Below are 22,473 nucleotides of genomic sequence, written 5' to 3' on the forward strand. Positions count from 1 at the left end.
GGCTAACGGAACACAAGTCCGACTCCATGCCCTGGCAGCAGAGACGGGTTCATGATCACACAGCAGTGTGGCCCCTCTACAGCCAGGTTCTCAGACCCGCCTGCTTTCCTAACTAGGGAAGGGACAGGCCAATTCGGTGAAGGGCCAGACAGTGAGTATTTTAGTCTCCGAGGGCCACAGAGTCTCTTCTGCTGGTGTAGTTCAAAAGTCACCTTGAATCATATGTAAACAGAGGAGTGAGGCTCTGTTCCTAATACTTTATTCATGAACACTGGAATTTGAATTTTGCATACTTTTCTCGTGCCACAAACTATTATTCTTTTGATTTTTCTCAACCTTTAAAAAAGAAATCCCTCATTATTCTTGGGGCCAGCAGGTGGTGTGGTTAAGGCACTGGGCACCAACATGGCCAACTGTGGTTCGAGTCCCAGACCTGGCAGCTTGCTTTCTCACTCTCTGGTGAACACACGTGCCCTATAGCAAAGTAAAAATAATAAAATTAAATAATTCTTTTAAAAAACCTCATTATTCTTTAATATTTTTTAAACTTTTTTTTTTTTTGGAGAGGTTTTTGCCATAGGGCGTGTGTGCTCGTCAGAGAGAGACAGAGAGATAGAAAGCAAGAAATCACCCCCAGGGGGGATGGCCATGCTGCAATCCCTTCTCCTCCATTCTCCTCTAGGGATCTTGGGCACGCATGCACACGTGCCCAGCTTGAGTTTTAAGCCACCGGATCCGGGATGCAAAACTACAGTCGACTACGTGGGAGTCCAGCGACATAGCCATTACGCTAACTGCTGGTCCCAGTTTTTTTTCAACCTTTTAAAAACCACTCTTAGCAGGAGCAGCAAGTGGTGCAGTGGTTAAGGCACTGAACTCCCGTGTGACCCACTGCAATTTGGATCCTGGACCCAGAGGCTTAAAAATCATGGGGGGTGTGTGTGCGTGCATGCCCCAAATCCTGAGAGGATCTCTCTGGTGAGTGCATGTGCCCTATGACAAAAATCTAAAAAACAAAACAAAACAAAACAAAACAAAACAAAACTTAGCTCACCCGCTATACAAAATCAGAGGATAACGGATAACTGATTGGTTCCCAGACCAGACTGGTTACCCCAGGATAGAATAAGTGACATTTTCAAAATGCAGATTGTGAACTACAGCCACTGCGCAAGATTCAGCGTTTTCAACAGCTACTCCAGCTGCGTTGTTATTTTATTTATTTTTAAATAATGTCCTGTTGTGGGGCCAGCAGACGGTGTAAAGGTTATGTCGCTGGGCTCCCATGTAGTCATTTGAGGTTCAAGTCACTGACCTGATGGCTTGAAACTTCACACCAGGCGCATGTGCATGCATGCCCAAAACCCCAAGAGGAGAATGGAGAAGAGATAGCGGTGTGGCCAACCCCACTGGGGGAAGATTTCTCGCTTTCCATCTGTCTCTCCAGCAAGTGCATATACCCTATAGCAAAAAAACTCCCTAAAAAATAATTGTACATATACATTTTTAAAGATTTTTTTATATTTTAATTTTATTCATTCATTTCTAATTTTGCCAGACAGACAGAGGAAGGGGGGGGGATGAAAAAGCAAGCCACCAGGTCCAGGACTCGAACTGTGGTCAGTCATGTGGGATTGTCCAGCACCTTAACTATCACACCACTCACTGGTTCCAGTTTTTTAAGTTTGCTATAGGCACATGTGCTCACCAGAGAAAGAGAGAGAGAAAGGGAAAGTGAAAAAGCAAGCTGCCAGGTCTGGGACTCGAACCGTGGTCAGCCACATGGCCTTATTTTTCCCTTATATTCATTCACTCCACTCAGGCATTGGTGTGGCTCACAAATGGGCGCTGTGTCAGATCGTCCCTGGGGACGCTGCAGGAAAATCAGACATGGATCTTCTCCGGAGTTTTCATATGATCTCAGTACCAGACACCAAACTTCTCCCAAAGTCAGAGAGAGATCCCCAGCTCCGCTACCTCAGAGGTGCTGTATGAGAGACTTAGATCAGATCCTCTGGGATGCTGAAACTAATTGTCACAGACTAAGGGGCTTGAAGCAACAGAAATTCAAAGGCTCGCAATCCTGGAGGGCTGGTCCTTTCTGGAGGCCGAGGGAGAACCTGCTCCAGGCTGCTCTCTTGGCTTCTGGTGGCTGCCAGCAATTCGGAGTTCCTCAGCCTGTAGACACAAAGCTTCAATCTCTGCCTCTACCTTCATATGGCCTTTTGCTGTGCCTGCATGTTTCCTTTCTCCCCTTTTCTCTAATAAAGAATTATTGAATGCAGGGCCCACCCTAACCTGGAAGACCTCCTCTCCAGATCATTCACTCCATCTGCAAATACTGTTTTTTCACACAAGACCACATTTAGAGGTTCCAAGTGGGAATATCTTCTGGGGAAAGCACTATTCAACTCAAACATTTTTAGAAGATGCCTTAAAGGACATGGCTAATGTTACCCAGAAGGCTTCATGGAGGAGGTGACACAAGCTGACCCGTGAAAGATAAGCAGCGATCTGTCAGATGGACACGAGGGAGTGATGTTGGGTCCAGACCAGAGCTATAGAAGTGACACCACATGGAGCTGTCAATGTGACGCAGCTGGGCCTGGCTGAGAACAGGGTGTGAAGTGAGAGGCCAGCAGGGGTCCATCAGGCTGAAGCCATGCCATGGTGCTAGTAATCCAGAAAGCCGTCTCTCCCCTGGTCAGTGCTTCCACTGGATTGGGAAATCGTCTTGCTTAGAACTTTTTTTTAGAAGTCTTTTGCTGCAGGGCACATGTGCTTACCAGAGAAGGAGAAAAATGCAGACAGACAATGAGAGGGAAAGTGAGAAATCACCTCCCAGCAGGGAGGCCACACCATAATCCCTTTTCCTCCATTGTGTTTTCAGGATTTGGGGTACACGTGCACATGCGTCCAGTGTCTTTCAAGCTGCCAGGTCTGGGACTTGAACCACACAATCGGCCATGTGGGATCCAGCCACCATAACCTCTACACCACCTGCTGGCTCAGGACTAGCCATCTTTTAAGCAGCTTCTCCCATGAAATCTAGATTTCCTAATTTAGGTTTTATGATCTTCAGCTAAAAAACAATGTGAGATCTTAGTGTTCAATTTTCTCCTGGGAAATCCCTCTTAGATTCACTTTCCTCCCAACATGAAGGGCTGCCCTTTTTTCTAAGGGCAGTTCCCATTGCTACCCTTTCACTCCTGGAACTGAAACTCAAGCAAAAATGTGGTCTTCCTTCTATGACTACATCCAAATTAAAGCAAGACTAGCAGTCAGACTGGCCCCACCGCCTAGCCTAGTGGCTAGAGAAACACACTGGGTGTGTGTGCATGCGTGCTCAAATCCTAAAGGATGAAAAATGGAGACAGGATTGTGACGTGACCATGCCCCACTAGGAGCTGCTTCCTCTGTCTCCCTCTCTGGCTACTGCACTTCTCCCAACTTCAAAGGGGAAAAAAAAAAAAAAGATAAACGTAATAACAAGATCACTGGTCTTGTTAGACTTGATCAAAAAAAAAAAAGTTTTTAGGAGATTTTTGCTATAGGATGGTCACTGGAGAGACAGAAAGCAAGAAATCACTCCTCAGGGTGGATGGCCACGCTGCAATGCCCTCTCCTCCATTCTCCTCTTAGGATTTTGGGCACACATAGACATGCACCTGGCCTGCGTTTCAAGCCTCCGAATCTGGAACTCAAACCTCAGTCGGCCATGTGGGAATCCAGCAATGTAAAACATTATGCCATCTGCTGGTCCCTATACTTGACAAAATTTTAAAAGCAACGAAAATGATATATATAGACAACAATAATGAAATACACTATTGAAAAGACCCGACCCTTCCCTAAAAGAAAAAAATATGTCATGTGTATATGCATTTCATAAAAATATACATAGGGAAAACTTCAAATCCTAAAGCAAACACCAGTAAACCAAGCCACACTTAGAAAAATGAAAGCTGATTTTTATTTTATCATCAACAGCCATTCTTTAAACATGAACATGCATACGTAATATTCTACGCACACATCACAGTTTTTAACATTAGTTAATAAAGGTTAAACACACAACATACATTCTTACAAAAAAAGTCATAATGCAAACTTAAAACTTTAAACAAAAGTCTTACTAATTTAAAAAAAGTTTGTGTTGGGTACCATTTGTACAACACAGTTAATTTAAACATTTTCATTTTGGCTGCACATGAAAAAAGCGGCAGTAGAAAATAAAGTCATCGAGGGTTTTTAAATAGCAGAATAGGCAGTCTTGCCATGCAGGAGAAGCAATATTAAATATTAGTTTTCAAAAAAAATCCACATTTAAAAATATTTAGTTCAAGTCACAGAATTTTTCTCAGTAGAGACCCCAATGCAATGCGTAATTAGCTGCCTTAGATGGCCTGTGTGGAAGGACGCGATCCCTTCCGAGTATAACTTTACTGATTTTGGCACAGAAAAGAAGTCTTAAGAACAAGAACATGATTAAAAAAGAGGGAAGAGGAACGGAGGAAAGAAATAAAAGCAAGAATAAATGAGAGAATAATTGCAATCACTAAAAAACTGTGCATTCTCAGTTGTTGCAGAATACTGTCTTCTGTCTACAGCGGGTACTTATTCCGGAACTGTTATTGCAGCATGGATTTGATTTGCTTGGAGGTAGTCTCATCGTTCAAATGTTTTGTTGTGTACCTGAGAGGAATAACAGCAGACCACTTTAGAAAATGGAGACACGCACACACACCAAATGAAGCCCGCAGCGGGTTCTCCGGTGATGACAGGACAGGCAATCGCTCAGGCAAGTCTCCTCTCACAGAACTACGCCTCTGCCATGCTGTGAACCCACCCTCACCCCGTACAGGAACTGAAGGGCCAGGAGCGCTTACCCTAGTTACAGGTACCCTGCTGACATGACTGGTAACTCAGGTAAACAACTACCGGGAACTTCCACTCAGGGAAAAAGCATCTTATCCAGATGTTAGCAAATCCAATTCATCGCTGCTAAGTGGGGTCTTTAAAAGTTAATGGGGGGAGACCAGCAGATGGCATAATGGTTACGTCATTGGACTCCCATGTAGTTGATGACGGTTTGAGTCCCGGACCCAGTGGCTTAAAACTCACACCAAGTGGGTGTGCATGCTCAAGATCCTGAGAGGAGAATGGAGAAGGAACTGCAGCATGGCCAGCTCCCGGGGGGCGATTTTTCACTTACTGTCTCTCTGACTATACAAGTGAGCACACGTGCCCTATAGCAAAAGTCTCTCTAGAAAAATAAAAAGTTAATGAGAAATGCATATTATGAAAAACCGCATAGATTTTTAATAGTATCTTGGCACCAAAATAAACTCGTATTTAATTCTATTTTTTCCCCACAAACATTTTTAAGTCCTCTGGAATTTCTGCATGGCTTGAAAGCTAAGCATTTCTTTTTTAACAGTGGGGATGGTTGGAGGGGGGCACAACGACCCAATATTTCATGTTAATGTGGAAATTATATAATTCAAGTTTCAGTGCTTACGTATGGAAGCTTTATTGGAACACGCTATGCTGATCCATTTACTCATATTATCTATAGCTACCTCCTTTCTCTTTTTCAATGTTTTAAATTCTTTTTTTTTCTCTCTTGAAAGGGAGGAAGAGATGTCTCCGGCAGTCTCACCACGCAGCGATCTACCCTAGCGTTCTAGCTAGGGTCACACGTGTTCTAGCATGTTCGGACTGATCCAGGACCTGAACCCAGGGCCTCCCCATAAGACCGCAGTACACCAGAGCCACCCTACCCCCGTGCCACACTACCGCCTACAACACCGCAGCTGAGCCTCTTCGGCTGTGACAGCAGAGTTGAGCAGCAACAACAGAAACCAGGTGTTACTCTCTGGTCCATTACAGAAAACGGGCCAGCAACCTCCCTTCTCTTCTGTACTTGAGGGTGCTGAACTGCTTCCGCTGTCACATCCCTACAATGTCTCAGATCTCCAAGTGCCTTATTTCTAGGTAGGTGTGTTTTGCTACAAGTATGCAAATCCAAATGAATCCACAAAAGAGCAACTAAGAGAGTATTTTATTGTGAGATTCACCACAAGATTTCTTTAAATAGCAGATATCCAATTAACAAACCTACTATGTGTTAAGCATTCTTTCAGGAACTTATAACCTAGCAGAGGGAAAAAGATAGTGATACACTAAGACTGCAGCAGGGTAAAAAGTTCAGGAGCAAAGGAGGAAGGTTCAAGAAGAGGCGACAGAGACAGAGGAAGACCAGGTCACATGGACATCTGGAGGCCACAGCAAGGAGTCTAGAGATGACCTGAAGTGTGATAAAAGCCGAGGGAGAATATTTAGCAGAAGAGTGATGTAATTTCATTTATGTTTTTATTTTTTTTTTAGCATGTGCTCACTGGAGAGTGAGAGACAGTGGGAGAAGAAGTAAGAAATCACCTCCCAGCAGGGATGGCTAAGCCACAATCCGTTCTCCATCCTCCTGCTGGGATTTTCGGCATGCACGCACACAGGTATGCCCAGGCGTGATTTTCAAGCTGCCAGGTCTGAGACTTGAACTGCAGTTCACCATGTGGGAGTTCAGTGCCTTAACCACTAGGCCACCTCTGGCCCCAATATTTTATTTAAGAGAGTGCTTTCACATGAGGGGGGGGAGGTGGGGGCACCCTTGACAAGGTCAGGCTGCAATCCCTTTCTCTTGCCCATTAGGAAAGTGATCCAGGGCAGCTGACCACGTGGCTTCCAGCACAGTACAGCAATTCAGCACGCCACGGCCCCCACCAAGGCTGGGCCTGGTGTGTTTCGAAAAGATTGTTCTGGCTGTTGAGGGAGAGCTGTCAGGAGTAAGAAGAGCAGCAGTGAAGCCAACCAGGGACTGTGGCTGAAGACCAAGTGAGAGACAATCGAGACAAGGAACACATCAGGAGCAAGAGAGGCGGGTGTTCGATGCTTTAATGGAATTTATTTTAGTGAAATATATTTTGGAGATAATTCAAACAGATTTGATTCATTTAGTTTACAAAAATCTCAACATATAATTTTAATGAACTAGATTATTTTAAGCAAGGACACAGATGATCCTTCTGTGCTAAGCAATTTTAAATTAAATTCCAATTAGGTTAATTTCAAATCAGTTAAAAACTGAAGAAATTATCTGTATTCAGGTAAACTTTTACAGAGGTAAGAGACAAATATATACTTATTTAGTGCCGGACGCACCACAGAAGTCACGTTCTAATGGTATTCATATTACTGAGCAGACTCCAGAGTGCCTGGCACCTAACAGGTGTCACTAAACATTTGCAGGAGGACAAAGCAGGCTGTCAGGCTGGAGAGAAAAATCCATACAGGAGTATGGAAAGACGTGGCAAAGCCTTTAACACCTTTCTGTTTATTTAGGTAGACAGACTTTATGTATCAATAGCACACATAATCCTGATGACAAAAAAACGAAAGTTTTTCTCAACATCCACCTCTTCATTTCTGGTTTTTCCTTCTTTAAATGGTACTGAGATCAGCAGTTGGCATAATGGGTATGTCACTGGACTGCCATTTAGTCGACCGCGGTTTGAGTTCGGGACCCGGTGGCCTAAACTCACGCCAGATGCGTGTGCGGGTGTGCCCAAGATCCCAAGAGGAGAATGAAGGAGAGAAGGGACTGCAGCATGGCCATCCACCCGGGGAGTGATTTATCGCTGTCTCCCTCTCTCTCTCTCTGTCTTTCTGGCAAACGCACACGCTCTATAGCAGAAACCTCTCTCTCGAAAAAAAAAGAGGTACTGAGTGGTTGGGAAGTCGTGGTGCATGTGCACTGGAAACTACACCATGGCTTCCCGACTACCTAATACCCTGCACAAAACATTCCACTGCAGAACAGGTAAATGTATGACTCATCAGGGCTGGCAGGTGGTGTGGTGGTTAAAGGCACTGGATTCCAACATGGCTGACTGTGATTCCAGTCCTGGACCTGGTGGCTTGCTTTCTGACTTTCCCTCTTTCTCTCTGGTCAAATTAAAAAACAGGGGAACCAGCAGTTAGCGTAATGGCTATGAAAAGAAAATACAAGACTTCCACGTAGTCGACCGCGGTTCGCGTCCCGGACCCGGTGACTTAAAACTCATGCTGGGCCCGTGTGCATGCGTGCCCAAGATCCCGAGAGGAGAATGGAGGAGAAAGGATTGCGGCGTGACCATCCCACATGGTTGACCATGGTTTGAGTCTCAGACCTGGTGGCTTGCTTTCTCACTTTCCTCTCTCTATGTCTCTCTGGTCAAATTAAAATAAACAGATAAATAAATGAAATTGAATTAAAAAAAATGTAAGTCTGTTCCTTAATTTTTTCTAATGTTCTATTAAAATAGATCTTTATTCAGGTAGTGGCTGCATATGCAGCACTTTTTGTAATCTTAGTAAAATCATTTCATGGCTCTAATTCAGCTGCAATGACATGGCCTATATTTTGCCTATGATGTAAATGTCATTATACATATTTTTATGTTCATGTAATTTCTGTGTTTAAACCCAAAATAATCAAGTAATGGGAAACCATCTTTTATGTCAGGGAAATTATACTACCAATTAAATCTCTGTAGTCAAGATGTTTTAAAATGCTGAGATTTTCATCTAAAAATATTTCAGGATTCTTAGGAGCTTCAGTAACTAAATCAAGTTAAGCTGAGAAAGACTTCAAATAACTGACAGCTTTGTTTTCACTATAAGAAGTACATAAAATATATAGATCTATATTCCTGAACATAGGAATGTAATTATACTATATTAAGGGAAAAGAACTAGTCAGAAAATACTCTATATTATTTTGCAAAAAGGTAACTGAAACAGAGCTATAATGAAATTATCTACAAGTGTCAATATGTGACTATTTACTCCCGAAGGCTGTCACAATGTTAATAATAGTTTGTCTCAAAATGGTGAGATTACATGATTATCTTTTCTTCATATTTTCCTGTGTTGTGCAAATATAACTTACAATTAGCATATATTACTTTTATGAAAACAAAAACAAATAAGCAATCCCTGCTTTGAAAAGGGCAATAAATAAAAGCCCAAATTGTCAACCAAGAAATGAAGCTGCAATTCTTGCTAGTGGACACACGTCTGTCAGCACCTCCTACAGCCTTGGGCTCTATCTGGAAGTGAGATTACTCATGAGCAAAATGAGATCTTCACCTTTCCACACTCTGCCTTGATCTTCATATCCTCTGTGCTTTTCACATTCTGTCACATTTTTTAATACATGTAAACCAAATACTTCCCTTATTTTTTTTTCTATACATATGCACATGGACGTATACACACCTGAGAGCATTTAGAAGACCTTCTACACTATTAGGAGGCTGGTCCTTAAGAACTTTGATACAACCTTTCATCTACAGAGAAAAGAAAACAGAAAAAGTAAAACCTCCATTTTCTCCAGTAACATTCATTTTCAAAATAATAAACATAAAATAAAAATAAATTATGACCACAACTATAGGACTTGAGAGATTACGTATAAAAATGTCTGTTATTATTTCCAGTCAATGACATAAAACTTTTTGAGAACTAAATCAGTCAAACTTAAATACTACCCTCATGAATGAAAACCAAGGAATGGCTAATGGTAAAGGTATCCAGGGAGGGACTGTGTTACCAAGGAAAAGAGGCACTTTCAGGCAGAAAAAAATCCTGTGACAGAAATAGAACCTCACATGGAGGAGAGAGAGGAATTTTTCAGGGCTGAAATGGGAACTACAAAGCCCTGGAAATCAGATGACTCAGCCTGAACTGATGGGCCAGGCAGGAGGCACTTGTCACAGGTTATTAAAACAGAACTACTTGGGGCCAGCACTTGGCGTGATGGTTAAGGCACTGGACTCCCACGAGGGTGTTTTAGTTCAAGTCCTGGACCTGGCAGTTAGAAAAATCACACCAGGTGTGTGGACATGTGTGCCCAGAATCCCACGAGGAAAATGGAGGAAAGAGTATTGTGGCATGGCCATCTCCGTGAGGGTGATTTCTCATTCTCCCTCTCTCTGTCTGTTTTTCTCCAGAAAGTGCATATGCCCTACGGCAAAACAAACAAACAGATAAAACAACAATGACCTACTTATTAAAGACAGCATTTGAGGAATATCAGCATGGCTATTATGAGGAGCATACATAGTAGAAAGAACATGTGCTTTAGAAGCCAGAGGGATGTGGGTTCAACCCCTGAGTGTACCACTACTTAATTTTCTGAACTTTAGTTGCTCTTGTTACATCAGGGAAAAATAACACCTACTTCTTAGAAATATTTTCAGAGTCATAATAAAGAAGAGATATAAAACTCCTGGGACATGGTAACCACAGTGTAAATTAGCTTATTTCTCTTTATATACAACACATGTGCATGAAGGCAGAAGACTAGCTAGTAATCAGTAACTGAGATCCGAAATGCTAAGAGCCTGAAGTGGTAAGAATGGGCCAGCAGAAGACAATTCTCCAAATAATGGTTAGGACAGAGGAACCACACGTATCAGGGTGAGGGAGGGAACTACAGAACAGAGAGACTAGGAAACAGTTTTATTTCTAACATCAACTTTTGTGGAGATGAGGCAAGCAGACACACAGCTAGAGTTCCAAATTACGATGACTGGGTAGGGGAGGGAAAACGTGCAAAGTCGTCAACTTTTTTTTTTCACTGACGCACCATTACTGACTTTTTATAAAATGGTCATTGGCCAACAGAATTAAAGGACATGATGGGAAAATGCATTTCTAATGATCATTTATATTAATGAATATGTAGAAGGACCCTACAACAAGTTACTCTACAGACAATATGACCGTCCTTGTGACCAGCAATTAGTGTAGTGGCTATGTTGCTGAACTCCCATGTAGCCAACCGTGGTTCGAGTCCTGGACCCATGACTTAAACTCACGCCGGGCACATGTGCGTGCGTGCCCAAGATCCCGAGAGGAGAATGGAGGAGAAGGGATTGTGGCGTGGCCATCCCCACAGGGGCATGATTTCTCGCTTTCTGTCTCTCTGTCCCTCTCTGTCTTTCTGGCGAGCACACGCACCCTATAGCAAAAACCTCTTAAAAAAAAAAAACAAAAAACAAAAAAAAACAATATGATCGCCCTCAATTACTCCACTCCACTTGTACACAGGGTGCAGGAAATGAGCAACACCGCAGAGATGAGAATGTGCTCTTATTACAAACCATAAACCTGAGTTCTGTGAGAGTCTGGGCTGCCAGCTCTTTAAATAAGATAAGGAAACCATCTAGAATGACATAAAATGATACAGAACTTACATCAATTTTGGAAGTTTTGGCAAATGCTCCCACTGGATGTACGTGGTCATAGAGTATTATGACACCCACCATTACCCTCAAGCAGAACGACACGGTCTCTTCATTCGTGAATCTGCTTCTGTACTCCCTGATAGGAAAGATGTAGATAGATGAGGCACATCACATCACAAAACTCTTTGATGAGTAGATTCAGCTTTCAGTTGATCCTGACTTCCCACTGACCTCTGTACGGGATGTGGACATTATGCCCCTTTCTCCACAATGAGATTCCCAGAAGATAAGCCGGTGGTGGTGGGGCAGTTATCATCCACATATTTTATCTCTATCTGCACCAACCTTACTGAACCTTCCCTTCTGCTTGACAAAGAGCGACAATTCTACCAAATCCAAAAGTAATCTCTAAGTAAAGGCTGTTACCACCGACACAATGAGAAAGTCACCAGCTTACACAGAACAAGTATGTTTGCTATTTGGGAGCTAACTTGATCTACACATTATTAATATGGGATTTGAATTTCATTAAAATTCAAACATACTCTTCTCTCATATGGGAAGTACACACCACTTTAATTTATACAGAAGGCCCTGTGGCGAGCAGAAGAGTCCAGAACCAGGATGGAGACATCGGCCACTGTTCCCTTCATTTCCCTCAAGTGAGGAGGGAAGTTACCATTCTATGTCATAGGTTTCCCAGCAACATAATGTACATTAGTGCTTTAAAAAATAAGAAATGCCACACAAATAAAAGTTAACTAGAATAAAACATGTATTATTAATCAAGAATTTTTCTGCCCACTTATAATACAGTCAAAACACAGCCTGGTATCCATTGTAAAAAAAAATTCCATTTTTGGGAATTCAGGCTGGACCAAGAACTAGTACTGAGAGAGAAAGGGTCAGGGCTTCCTCCCTAGTGCAGAGGTGAAGTGCTACACGGCAGGAGCTGGATCCCACATGGCTGACTACGGTTCGATCCTGGCCCTGGGAACTGAAAACCAATTTGCCCAGGATCCTGATGGAAGGGAAAAGTGGAAGGAAGGGGACTGCGGTGTGACCAGGTTCCACGAGGGATGCTTTCTCTTTCTGTCCGGCACATCTGCACCTGTGGCATTACAGAGAGAGAAGGGGAGAGTAAAAGAGATAAGGAGGGACTAACTCTAGCTCTCTGGCAAGAAAGCAAGGTTCTTTGCTGAAATAAAGAAAGAATGTTTATGATAAGCACAACTGAGGACATTTCAAGTTCTTTCGTTCCCTCTCCTCCTTCTACTCCTTGCCTCCCAAAAGAAAAACACCCCAATATTGGGGATATGTTCAATTTGTACCTTCTAAATAAGATGTGCTCCTATGTGGACATATTTTGAAATACCAATCATCTCATCAGTACATTAAAGAGAAAAAGGTCAGCTAATACTCACGGTGTTTCGAGCATAACTCTGCATACACTAGCCATGGTGCTTAAACAATCTGTGGTATTTTCTATTGGTAAATTTTTATTCTGTAAAAGTATACAGAGAACAAAGAAAGTAAAAGTGACAATTATTACTCAAGTACATTTTATAGGTGGGTATAACATGAAAAACAAGCTACATTGGATTCTAAGCACTGCTCTGAGAGAGCTTTGACCCTTTCCCCTCCTCCCTCCCCCAAGAGGGACTGACATGCTGGCTGGATAAAAACCACCTGACAATGCAGACGTGGGGTGATGGGGGGGGGGTGGACGACTTAGGCCATGTGGTGCTTGGATTCTACTAGAGGGGCACTAGGTCACTGGAAGCACTGAAAACAGAGGAGGGAGGGAATGTGATTTACGTTTGTAGATTACTTGGCTGCTCTACAGAGAAAGAACTAGAGTAGAGCAATAGTGGAGAAGAGACTGGTCAGAACAGAAATGCAGGGACCCGGACGGGAGGGTGGTGATCTGATCTGGAAGGTAGCAAGAGAAGGGGTTACCATTTCAGATTCACTATACGGTTTGGAGGGTGAGCCAATGACACTATTTGATGGAGCAGATAATAAGGAGTGAAGTAAAGAAGGGAACTGAAGGTGATAAGCTCTAAGTTTTATGGTCTGTACCATGGGAGGTATTATTTACTGAAAAAGGGCAGGGCTGCAAAAGGCCACTGAGAGAGTGATTTGGTCATGCTATTACTGACTACACCTCCAGAGAGAGGGAAAGAGATGGTAAACGGGGGTAAGGTGTGTGTCTACGGGCCTCAGAGAATAGCCAGAGCTCAACGCATGTATCATGGAGTCTGTGCTGTGAGGTGGCATTAAAGTCACAGGACTTGCTAAGGTCAGAATGTCTGGAAGAGAATGCAGGGGACTCAGTGTAACTAGGCCCCAACGGGGACTGCTTTCTCTCTCTCTCTCTGGTGCTTATGTGCCCTTAGGCACTAGAGAAAGAGAGAAACAGAGTAACAACTCTGGACCACTGATAAGAAGGCAAGCTTCTTTACTGAATTAAAGAAAGAATTTTAAGATAAGTACAGCTGAGGAATACCTCTTCCCTGCATTTCCTCCCCTGGCCCTAAAAATACACCATAAACTCCCTGCTCTGAAGGTTAGTCTGACTGGCCTGAGGTGGTGTGGTAAGGTAATGACGGGAAGAATCACCTCCCAGGCAGTACTTACCTCTGATACAAATTTTGTCGTGGCATCGCTTAAGGTTTTCAGCATTGGGGTTGCTTCTGCATAAAACAAAGACATTCGATTTGCCAATTCGTTATTTACTTCATTCTCTCCTTCTGCCTGTGTTAAGGAAGAACATTTGGTATTAGTTTGTAAGCTATTAAATTGGTAACATTTATAAAAGCACCAAAGGAGGGTGTCTATCTTATTAAGGCTTAGTAAATAAAATACCTGTAACAAATTATATTTTTGACCCTTGTGTGTACATACTACTTAAATATCTTTTAAAAGTAAAAAAGATTGCAAATGATATTAAGTACTTTATAAAAAGCTTTTCTTATTTATTTCTTCTATGAGTGGGAGAGACAGATAGGGCAGCCCCAACGGGGTCCTGATGTTGTGAGCATAAGCACATACACGCCCACTGTACTCAGGGAAGTCTCCAGACCTTGCCTAGGAATCGCCCCACGGAGGACTGCCTCGTGGACCACTGCATTCTACTTCTGCTCCACCACCTGGCCCCTTGAGCACATTTTAAAAAAAGATTAACCTTTTAAAAAATATTTTAAATTTTATGAAGGAATTTAATAGAGCTTGAAGGACTGGGACCAGCAGGTGGCATAATAGTTTTGTAACTGGACTCCCAAGTAGTCAGCTGGCGTTTGAATCCCAGACACAGCAACTTAAAACTCATACCAGGTGCATGTACATGCATGTCCAAGATCCAAGAGAAGAGAACAGAGGAGGAGAGAATGCGGCATTGCCATCCCCCTGCAGGGATTTTTTACTTTCTGTCTCTCTTGTCTCTGTCTCTCCAGTGAGTGCATGCAAAAAATAAACCTCTCTTAAAAAAAAAAAGAGAGATTATTCTAAATGCTAAGGAGGACAGAAGAATGATCATGAAATTGTACCCTGTCCTCCATGCTGAAAACATAAGCATCGATATGCCACCCCCAACAAAATGCAAACAGATGATGACAGAAAAGGGCTGAATAAATTATATTAGAAGAAACTATGAAAGACTCTTAAGTTAGGCTTTTTTTTGGGGGGGAGAGGTTTTTGCTATAGGGCACATGAGCTCACCAGACAGACAGACAGAGAGACAGAAAGCAAGAAATCACCCCCCAGGGGGGATGGCCACACCACAATCCTTTCTCCTCCATTCTCTCAGAATCTTGGGCATACACTCACACACGCCTGGCGTGAGTTTAAGCCACTGGGTCTGGGACTCAAACCGCAGTCAACTATATGGGAATTCAGCAACATAGCCATAACGCTAACTGCTGATCCCTAAGTTAGGGTTTTTTGTAGGTAATGATAAGCAGGTGAGAGAGCAAGTTTCAAACAACTCAACAGAGCGTAATTCAGCATATTCAGTGTAAAAGGGGACAGCATCTAGGGACAGAAAAGGTGGAGGTCAGACTGCAGAGTGCCTTAAACATTAGTCTAAGTCTGTATTTTCCTTCTTTATGGAATGGGGAGCCATTTGAGTGTTGGAAGAAATAAAAATCGATCCAATTTTCTAAAAGAAAATTGATGACTGAGTGGAATGCATCAAAAATATAGAAGGGTGTAGGTCAGAAAATAAGAGCCGTGGAGAGAAATTCACCTGGTTTAAGAACATGGACACACACACTCATACACACATAAAACTCCTAATCACTAATTCACAAAATTTTTGAATACTTAAAATTAGATTATATAGGGGCCAGCAGATGGTGTAGCAGTTATGTCGCTAGACTCCCACATGGGCAACCACAGGAAGAGTCCTGGACCTGGTAACTTGCAATTCATGCGGGGCACATGTGCACTTGTGCCCAAAATCCTGAGAAGAGAATGGAGGGGAAGGGACTGCAGCTTGGCCATACCCCCTGGGGTAGTGTCTTTGTCTCTCTCTCTCTCACCCCCCCCTCCCCCAGAACACGCAGGCCTTAAAGCAAAAACGAGACTACATAAAGTTTATAAGTATCAATGTTAATATAGACAAGTAATTTTTAATGGAGCAGTCAAGGGAATTGAAGAGTCTGAGGAAAAACAGGTAAACACTACATGGTTTACTACAGTTTGCTCTCTCTTCCCAAGCTGTGCCTGTCAATAATTACTAACTTTATTACTAGCATTAACATTCTCTGAATGAATGGAGGAAGGAAAGAATAAAGTGAACAGACTGAAAAAGATGAAGTATTCTTACCACTGCTGAGCCACAGCATGAACTTACCGGTACATTATTAATCCTCATACGACTCAACGTCCTCCTGTAATAGCTGAAATCATTCTGTATGGCAGGATTTGTCATCTAAACAAGACATTTGTGAAAGAAAATGAGTTATGCACAAAATGCTAATATAAAAATTAGATTAAAAATCTACTAAATACAGTATTAGCTAGGCCTATAACTTTCCTAATTTGTAGTATATTTTAGTATCATTTAAACTGTTCTCATCTGACATGGCTTAATACACTACATTCAGTCCTTATTGAACATAGAAAAATCTATGTGGCTTTTTTTTTTTTTTGTAGAGATTTTCACTGTAGGGCGCGTACGCTCGCCAGACAGAGAGAGACATAGAGACAGAAAGCGAGAAATCACCCCCCAGGGGGGATGGTCACGCCGCAATCCCTTCTCCTCCATTCTCCTCTCGGGATCTTGGGCACGCACGCACACGCGCCCGGCGTGAGTTTTAAGCCACCGGGTCCGGGACGCGAACCGCGGTCGACTACGTGGGAGTCCAGCAACATAGCCATTACGCTAACTGCTGGTTCCCAATGTGGCTTTTCAATCGCAGGCAATATGCTCTTCTTAATTTTAGATAGGATACTAATCTCATTTCCAAAAAGTGATCTTATCAAATACTCATTCCTTTACACGTACTCTTTCTAACAAAAAGATTTTAGTTTCAACTACTAGAAAGATCAAGAGTGTGAGAAAGAAAGGGACCAAGAAAGGGAGGGATTTGTAACAGCAGGAGGCATGATGGGTGTTAAGGCGCTGGATTCCCACATGGCTGACCACATTTCAAGACCTGGACTCAGAGGCCTGAAAATCAAGCTGCGCACCTGTGTGTCATGCCCAAAATCCTGGGAGTAGAAGGGAGTACAGCATGACCATCCCCTGGGGGGAAGAATTTCTCACTTTCCCTCTCACTGACTCTGTCTCTCTCTTTAGTGAATACACATGCTTTGTGGCAAAAATCTCCAAAAAATAAAAAAAAATAAAAAAGTCAAAAAATTGAGGGTACACAGAAAGTAAGAAATATTCAAAAAAAAAAAAAAACTTAAAATTGTTTCAGAGATGATTTTTAAAACAAAATTAAGTGGAAAGTCTGAGTATTCAGTGATCTGCTATTTGCCATAGAGAAACATAATTATTTTAAAAATTTGTTTCCCATTTCTTCAGGTTCAAGAGACATTACTTAGGGAACCAGCAGTTAGCGTAATGGCTATGTCGCTAGACTCCCACGTAGTCGACCGCGGTTTGCATCCCGGACCTGGTGGCTTAAAACTCACGCCGGGCACGTGTGTGTGCGTGCCCAAGATCCCGAGAGAAGAATGGAAAAGAGATTACGGCGTGACCATCCTCCCTGGGGGGTGATTTCTCACTTTCTGTCTCTCTGTCTCTCTCTGTCTGGCGAGCGCACGCGCCCTATCGTGAAAACCTCTTAAAAAAAAAAAAAAAAAAAGAGACATTACTTAAAAACATTTTATCAAGGTTTTCAAATGTTTCCTCCTAAAACTGACTGAAAAACTCATCATTTTCCTAACAATGAAGCCAGCAGACAATTTTACCTTGAGTTCATCGAACCGGAGTGTGAAATGAAGAATTTCTGCGAACTGCTTAGCGAGAGCCTGCTCTCGTTCTAGATGCTGGGTGGGAGAATAGGGGGTACTTGTCAAGGCTCCCAGAAGACCTCTTAATGCTGCTTCTAAGAGAAAAAAAAGAAAACCATTAAGTTGTTTGTGTATCTGTGACATTTGTTCATTAACGAGTCAGTAACTCTTAAATGTTATGCTTCCCAGTATCAGAATGGGTCTCTTTAAAATTTAAGTAGATGATCTAAATATAATCGAAACAATTATCAGGCTTAAATTTTGCATTTGCTCATATTACATACATTCAAACTGGACCCTCTCTAATATTGGGTTGTCAGAAAATTCAGGATGCATTTTTGCACAGAAAAGCACACACACAAAAAGTCACACAATAGAATGAACACCTTTAAAGGTATTTACTTCAATTTTATAATTCCATAAACCCGAAGTGAAAATAATGCAGAATGTGAATAAAATACCAGGATCAAAGGGCCAGTTTTACGTACTCTCATCATTCCACACAGTGTAAAATCTGGTTTCACGGGAAGGTAATTTTAACTTCTTTATTGGTACTGTGTCCAAACAGTTATGTGTATCTATACATGCCTATGAATGAATAATTAACTTCTCAAACTTTGACTATGCTGTTTACCCATAAACACAAACTGCTTCTGTTCAGCTACTGAAGAGAACAAAATACTCAGTGTTAACAAGCTTCCTAAGTATCTTAAAGCTTGGAATCTTAGGACGAGATATATATATATATATTCTAATTCACTGCAGAAGCAAAATGGTCCCTTTGAAATAAGTGTTACTTTTGGAATGCCAGACTAAAAACTACCATGTTTAAAAATGGAAATACTGATATTTTACTTCAAAAAAATTCACAGAAATCAAATTAATTCATTTATAAATTAGGGAATCAGAAAACAGACTCAAAACAATGCAAATCTTTAATCAGAGGAAGCAAGAGCTGACACAGCTCAATAATGAACTCATTATTAGTAAACAGATACTTATCAGTGATCAAATAACAAATTTATACCAATTAACCCTTAAAACAAACAAAAAACAGTTCTACTGTTTACAAAGACCTAATTAAGAGTCAACATCCATATCACACACCTAAGTCTTTCATTTAACTTTCACCACCAGCCAAGGCACGAATGGGTAAACAGTTTCAAAGCAGCCAGAGCCCAATGTGATAGCTACTAAATGTCAGGTATCTCTGACTCCAAAGCCCCACATTCTCCAAACTGTCTCTCAAATAAGCATTCTACCTCGCTTCCTGCACCCTGCGAAACACTAACACCAACCGCCCTTACTAGCAAAAGGAGATGCTTCTCACGTGTCAGTCATGTGCTAGGAACCAGGATGGACACCTGAGACTTTATTTCCCACCAACACAGTAACTCCAAATGGCAGCTACCACCCTTTCTCAGTAAGCTAGAAAACGTACTGTCAACTCCCTGTCAGGCACTGGGGAAAGAGATGAAGATACTCCCTGTGCCCACACAGAACCTTATAGAGAAGAAACACAAACGATCACAGCTGTGGTTGTATTGAAAGGGGGAGGTACATGGCATAGTGAAAGGTATAAAAATGGCACCTCGCCTTCCTGATTAGGTAGCATGTGGATCAAGATGGGACTGTACATCAGGGATGACAAAAGGGCAGAGTCAGACCCCGAGCTGGGAGGAGCTAGTCCTAGTAGAGGAACTACAAGATCAACACGGGGAGAACAGAGACAGCAGGAGGAGAGCAACCAAAAGGTAAGACCAGTCGTGCACCTGTAACCTGTGCCACATGAGCACTCTGGTCTCGGCGTTCTAATGTCCCTGGGGAGACAATTTAAGCAGAGTAGGGATAGATCTACATTTTAAAACCTACTTATCTGCAGTAAGAAAAATGGACTGCAGGGGACCAGCAGTTAGTGTAATGGCTATGTCGCTGGACTCCCATGTAGTCGACCACGGTTCGCGTCCCAGACCCGGTGGCTTAAAACTCATGACAGGCGTGTGTGCGTGCCCAAGATCCCAAAAGGAGAATGGAGGAGAAGGGATTGCGGCGTGGCCATTCCCCCTGGGGGGTGATTTCTCGCTTTCTGTCTCTCTGTCTCTGTCTGTCTGGTGAGTGCACGCGCCCTATGGCAAAAAAACTCTTTAAAAAAAAAAAAGAAAAATGGACTGCAGAAATACTGACGGTTAATACAAGTGTAAAACTGGGTCAGTGAAGATCAATTAAGAGCAGCGGTGGCACAGCAGTACACACGACACTCCAGGGTGCAGGGCCCACACAGGAAGGTCCCAGGTTTGCACCTAGAGGTTTCCCTGCACATGCTGAACTTGCGCACACTACCTGAGATCTGGGCAGCCTAAGGCCAGGCGTGGATTGCCGTGGCGGGGAGGGTCACTGGGCATGCCTCTCTCTCTCTCTCACACTGAAAAGGTAAAATCAAATGAACATAGTTTTAAAAAGAGGAAGACATTTCTGGTTCCTTGGTTTACTTTTCCCAAGATTCACTTCACGTGCCAGGGCTAATGTAAGCGAAAAGCAAAATCTGAGAGACTTCAGAACTGAAAAAAGGACTTTAAAAAATTCTATTACAGGCTGTTAAAGAAGAAAAACCTGCTTTGCCTAGATTTTATCAAATCTTGGGGTTAATTTAATTTAAGCACTTCAAGTGCTCTGCCCATGAATGGCTGAAGCCCTCAAAGGTAGCCATACCATAAGGGGAGCTCAGGATGCTAAGGCTACCTATGCGTCTTTACAGCAGCTAGATCAGTCTCAACCCATAGGCCCGAGCTAGTACAACAGTCCTACTGGTCCACAATGCCCCACCTCAAGAGAGGAATTAGACAAGGGATCTCAGAGAAGGTGGATCAGTTGAAAAAGATGTCAAAAAAGAGATGACCTAGGAATTGGACTTTGATGAAGCTCCTTTAAAAAATCATCTGATTATAGCTTCTAGAAAAAGCAGATGATGAGGAGAAATTAATGAGTTATAAACCCTAAATTGTGAAGAAATAAAGGACAACTAGTAAGTGGGTAATGACAACTAAAATCACATAAGGGTGCAAGGAAAAGGAACTGGGAGAAAGAGTAAAGGTGGCCCAATAGGAAGCCATGCTTGCACAAGGAGGAGGAACAATTGGCTGAGTAGGAAGAGGAGGCCTCTGCAGAGAGCTCCCCTTCAGACGACAACCGTGTGCTCTCACCAGCTGTCACCCATGTGTTCTCAAGCATCATCCCTTGAGTCCTCAGCAGAGAACCAACAGGATGTGGACTGTGGAGGATTTAAAACGGCCAAAAGACATGACTACAATTACCATGATGGGCACTTTGGGGCCTTTTCAATAGATTTTGGTAAGTAGCCCATTGAAAAGAAGCCAACATATTGGATGTGTTTATTCATTATGACTCTTAAAGGCAGCCCCTAAAATAAGGCCCTCGAGCAGGAGGAAGCCTGAGGCAAGACAAAGCAATGTGTCCACTCTGACCACAGAACCTTCCTTCAGTAGCTGCTCAACAGAGAAGGTGCCAAAGAGAAGGCTTTGCACCTTCTCAGTCAGATCCAAACAACCAAATACAGGAAGTTCCCCAGGACAGTCCGGCTAACGCTCTCAGCAAAACTCAGTATCTTCCACATTAGTCAGGAGAGGCCTGTTCTGCCTCTCTAATAATATGTAAATCACCAAGAAACTAGGGTTCCTCTTATGGAATATTAATGTGTGATGGATCTGTAGTGCTCAGGCCAGCTGACCCCTGAATCTTCCCTAGGATTACAAGATTTTCAAGGCCTATGTGCCTCTTGATAGCTGTGTGGCGCTCCAGGTGCTGCTTACGGAGTTAATCTTCATCTCTGGCTCAACAGTAGGGTAGGAAGAGAACAAGAGGGGCCTAGTGCATGTGTGTAGATGCCTAAACAGACAGGAAGTCCAGACAGGATACGGAAGCTCAGAAAATTTGCATAATGTGATCAGGACTACATATCTACTAAGTGGCAAATGCCAAGCTTGAAACATTGGGCTTTATCTCTTTTAAAGCCTAAAATCCACAGTGACTGCTACTCCTAAATGCCCAACACACATTTGATACATTAGATGTGTGTACTCATTCGTCTGCCACTCACCTCTTCAATAAAACCCGAAGTCTCTATTATGTACAAGCAAAGATATGCATCCTGTTAGCTAGAGAACCAGAAATGATATCAACCAGGGATCGGGCCAGGAGATGAAGAGTATCTACCAGATCTTAAAGTGTATACTTCACTCCTGCCTTTGGAGACACTCTCAATGGATAGCATGAAAACTACTATCTTTCTGCTGTTACCTGTTACTAAATCCCTGTGCTAAAGTAGAATAGCACCCACGATGGGACACAGCACAGACTGACTAATTTCAATGGGAAGAATGTAAGAAAACATTTAAGTCTGACTCATTTGGCCTATTTGACCAAAATATTATTGTCTTTTCACTGGCATATGCTGAGACCAAGAGGAGCCTGAGTAGGAGCTGAGCACCATCTAAAGTAATTTACCTTCAATGCAGGTGGAAACTAGCAGCACAAAGAAAAACAAAATACTTGGTCATCAAGATAACAAAGATTAAAAGACCCAGACTGACTGAGGCTACAAAGGGTTACAAAGCTTCAGGGAAACGATATCTGATAGAAAAGCAAATACTAAAAAACAACTAATTTTCATCCATGAGAAAATAAATTACAATTCTTATTT

The 22,473-nt window shown here is 42.5% G+C and overlaps 1 protein-coding gene across 11 annotated transcripts in view; it reads right to left on the reverse strand.

Moving 5' to 3' along the window:
• Positions 1-3,954: 3,954 nt before the first annotated feature.
• Positions 3,955-22,473, reverse strand: part of CYRIB (CYFIP related Rac1 interactor B) — a 123,503-nt gene continuing 104,984 nt past the window's right edge. For all 11 annotated transcript variants that reach the window (XM_006156693.3, XM_006156694.3, XM_027775013.1 and 8 more), the window contains 7 exons: positions 17,715-17,851; positions 16,147-16,224; positions 13,932-14,048; positions 12,716-12,795; positions 11,301-11,427; positions 9,319-9,389; positions 3,955-4,695 (listed from right to left, as the gene is read on the reverse strand). In XM_006156693.3, coding sequence (XP_006156755.1) covers positions 4,632-4,695; positions 9,319-9,389; positions 11,301-11,427; positions 12,716-12,795; positions 13,932-14,048; positions 16,147-16,224; positions 17,715-17,851 — 674 coding nt within the window. In that variant the 3' untranslated portion in view covers positions 3,955-4,631. The remainder of the gene's footprint in view (positions 4,696-9,318; positions 9,390-11,300; positions 11,428-12,715; positions 12,796-13,931; positions 14,049-16,146; positions 16,225-17,714; positions 17,852-22,473) is intronic.

This window comes from Tupaia chinensis, unplaced genomic scaffold (genome assembly GCF_000334495.1).
Source record: "Tupaia chinensis unplaced genomic scaffold, TupChi_1.0 Scaffold000513_1, whole genome shotgun sequence".
NCBI classification, from domain to species: Eukaryota; Metazoa; Chordata; class Mammalia; order Scandentia; family Tupaiidae; genus Tupaia; species Tupaia belangeri.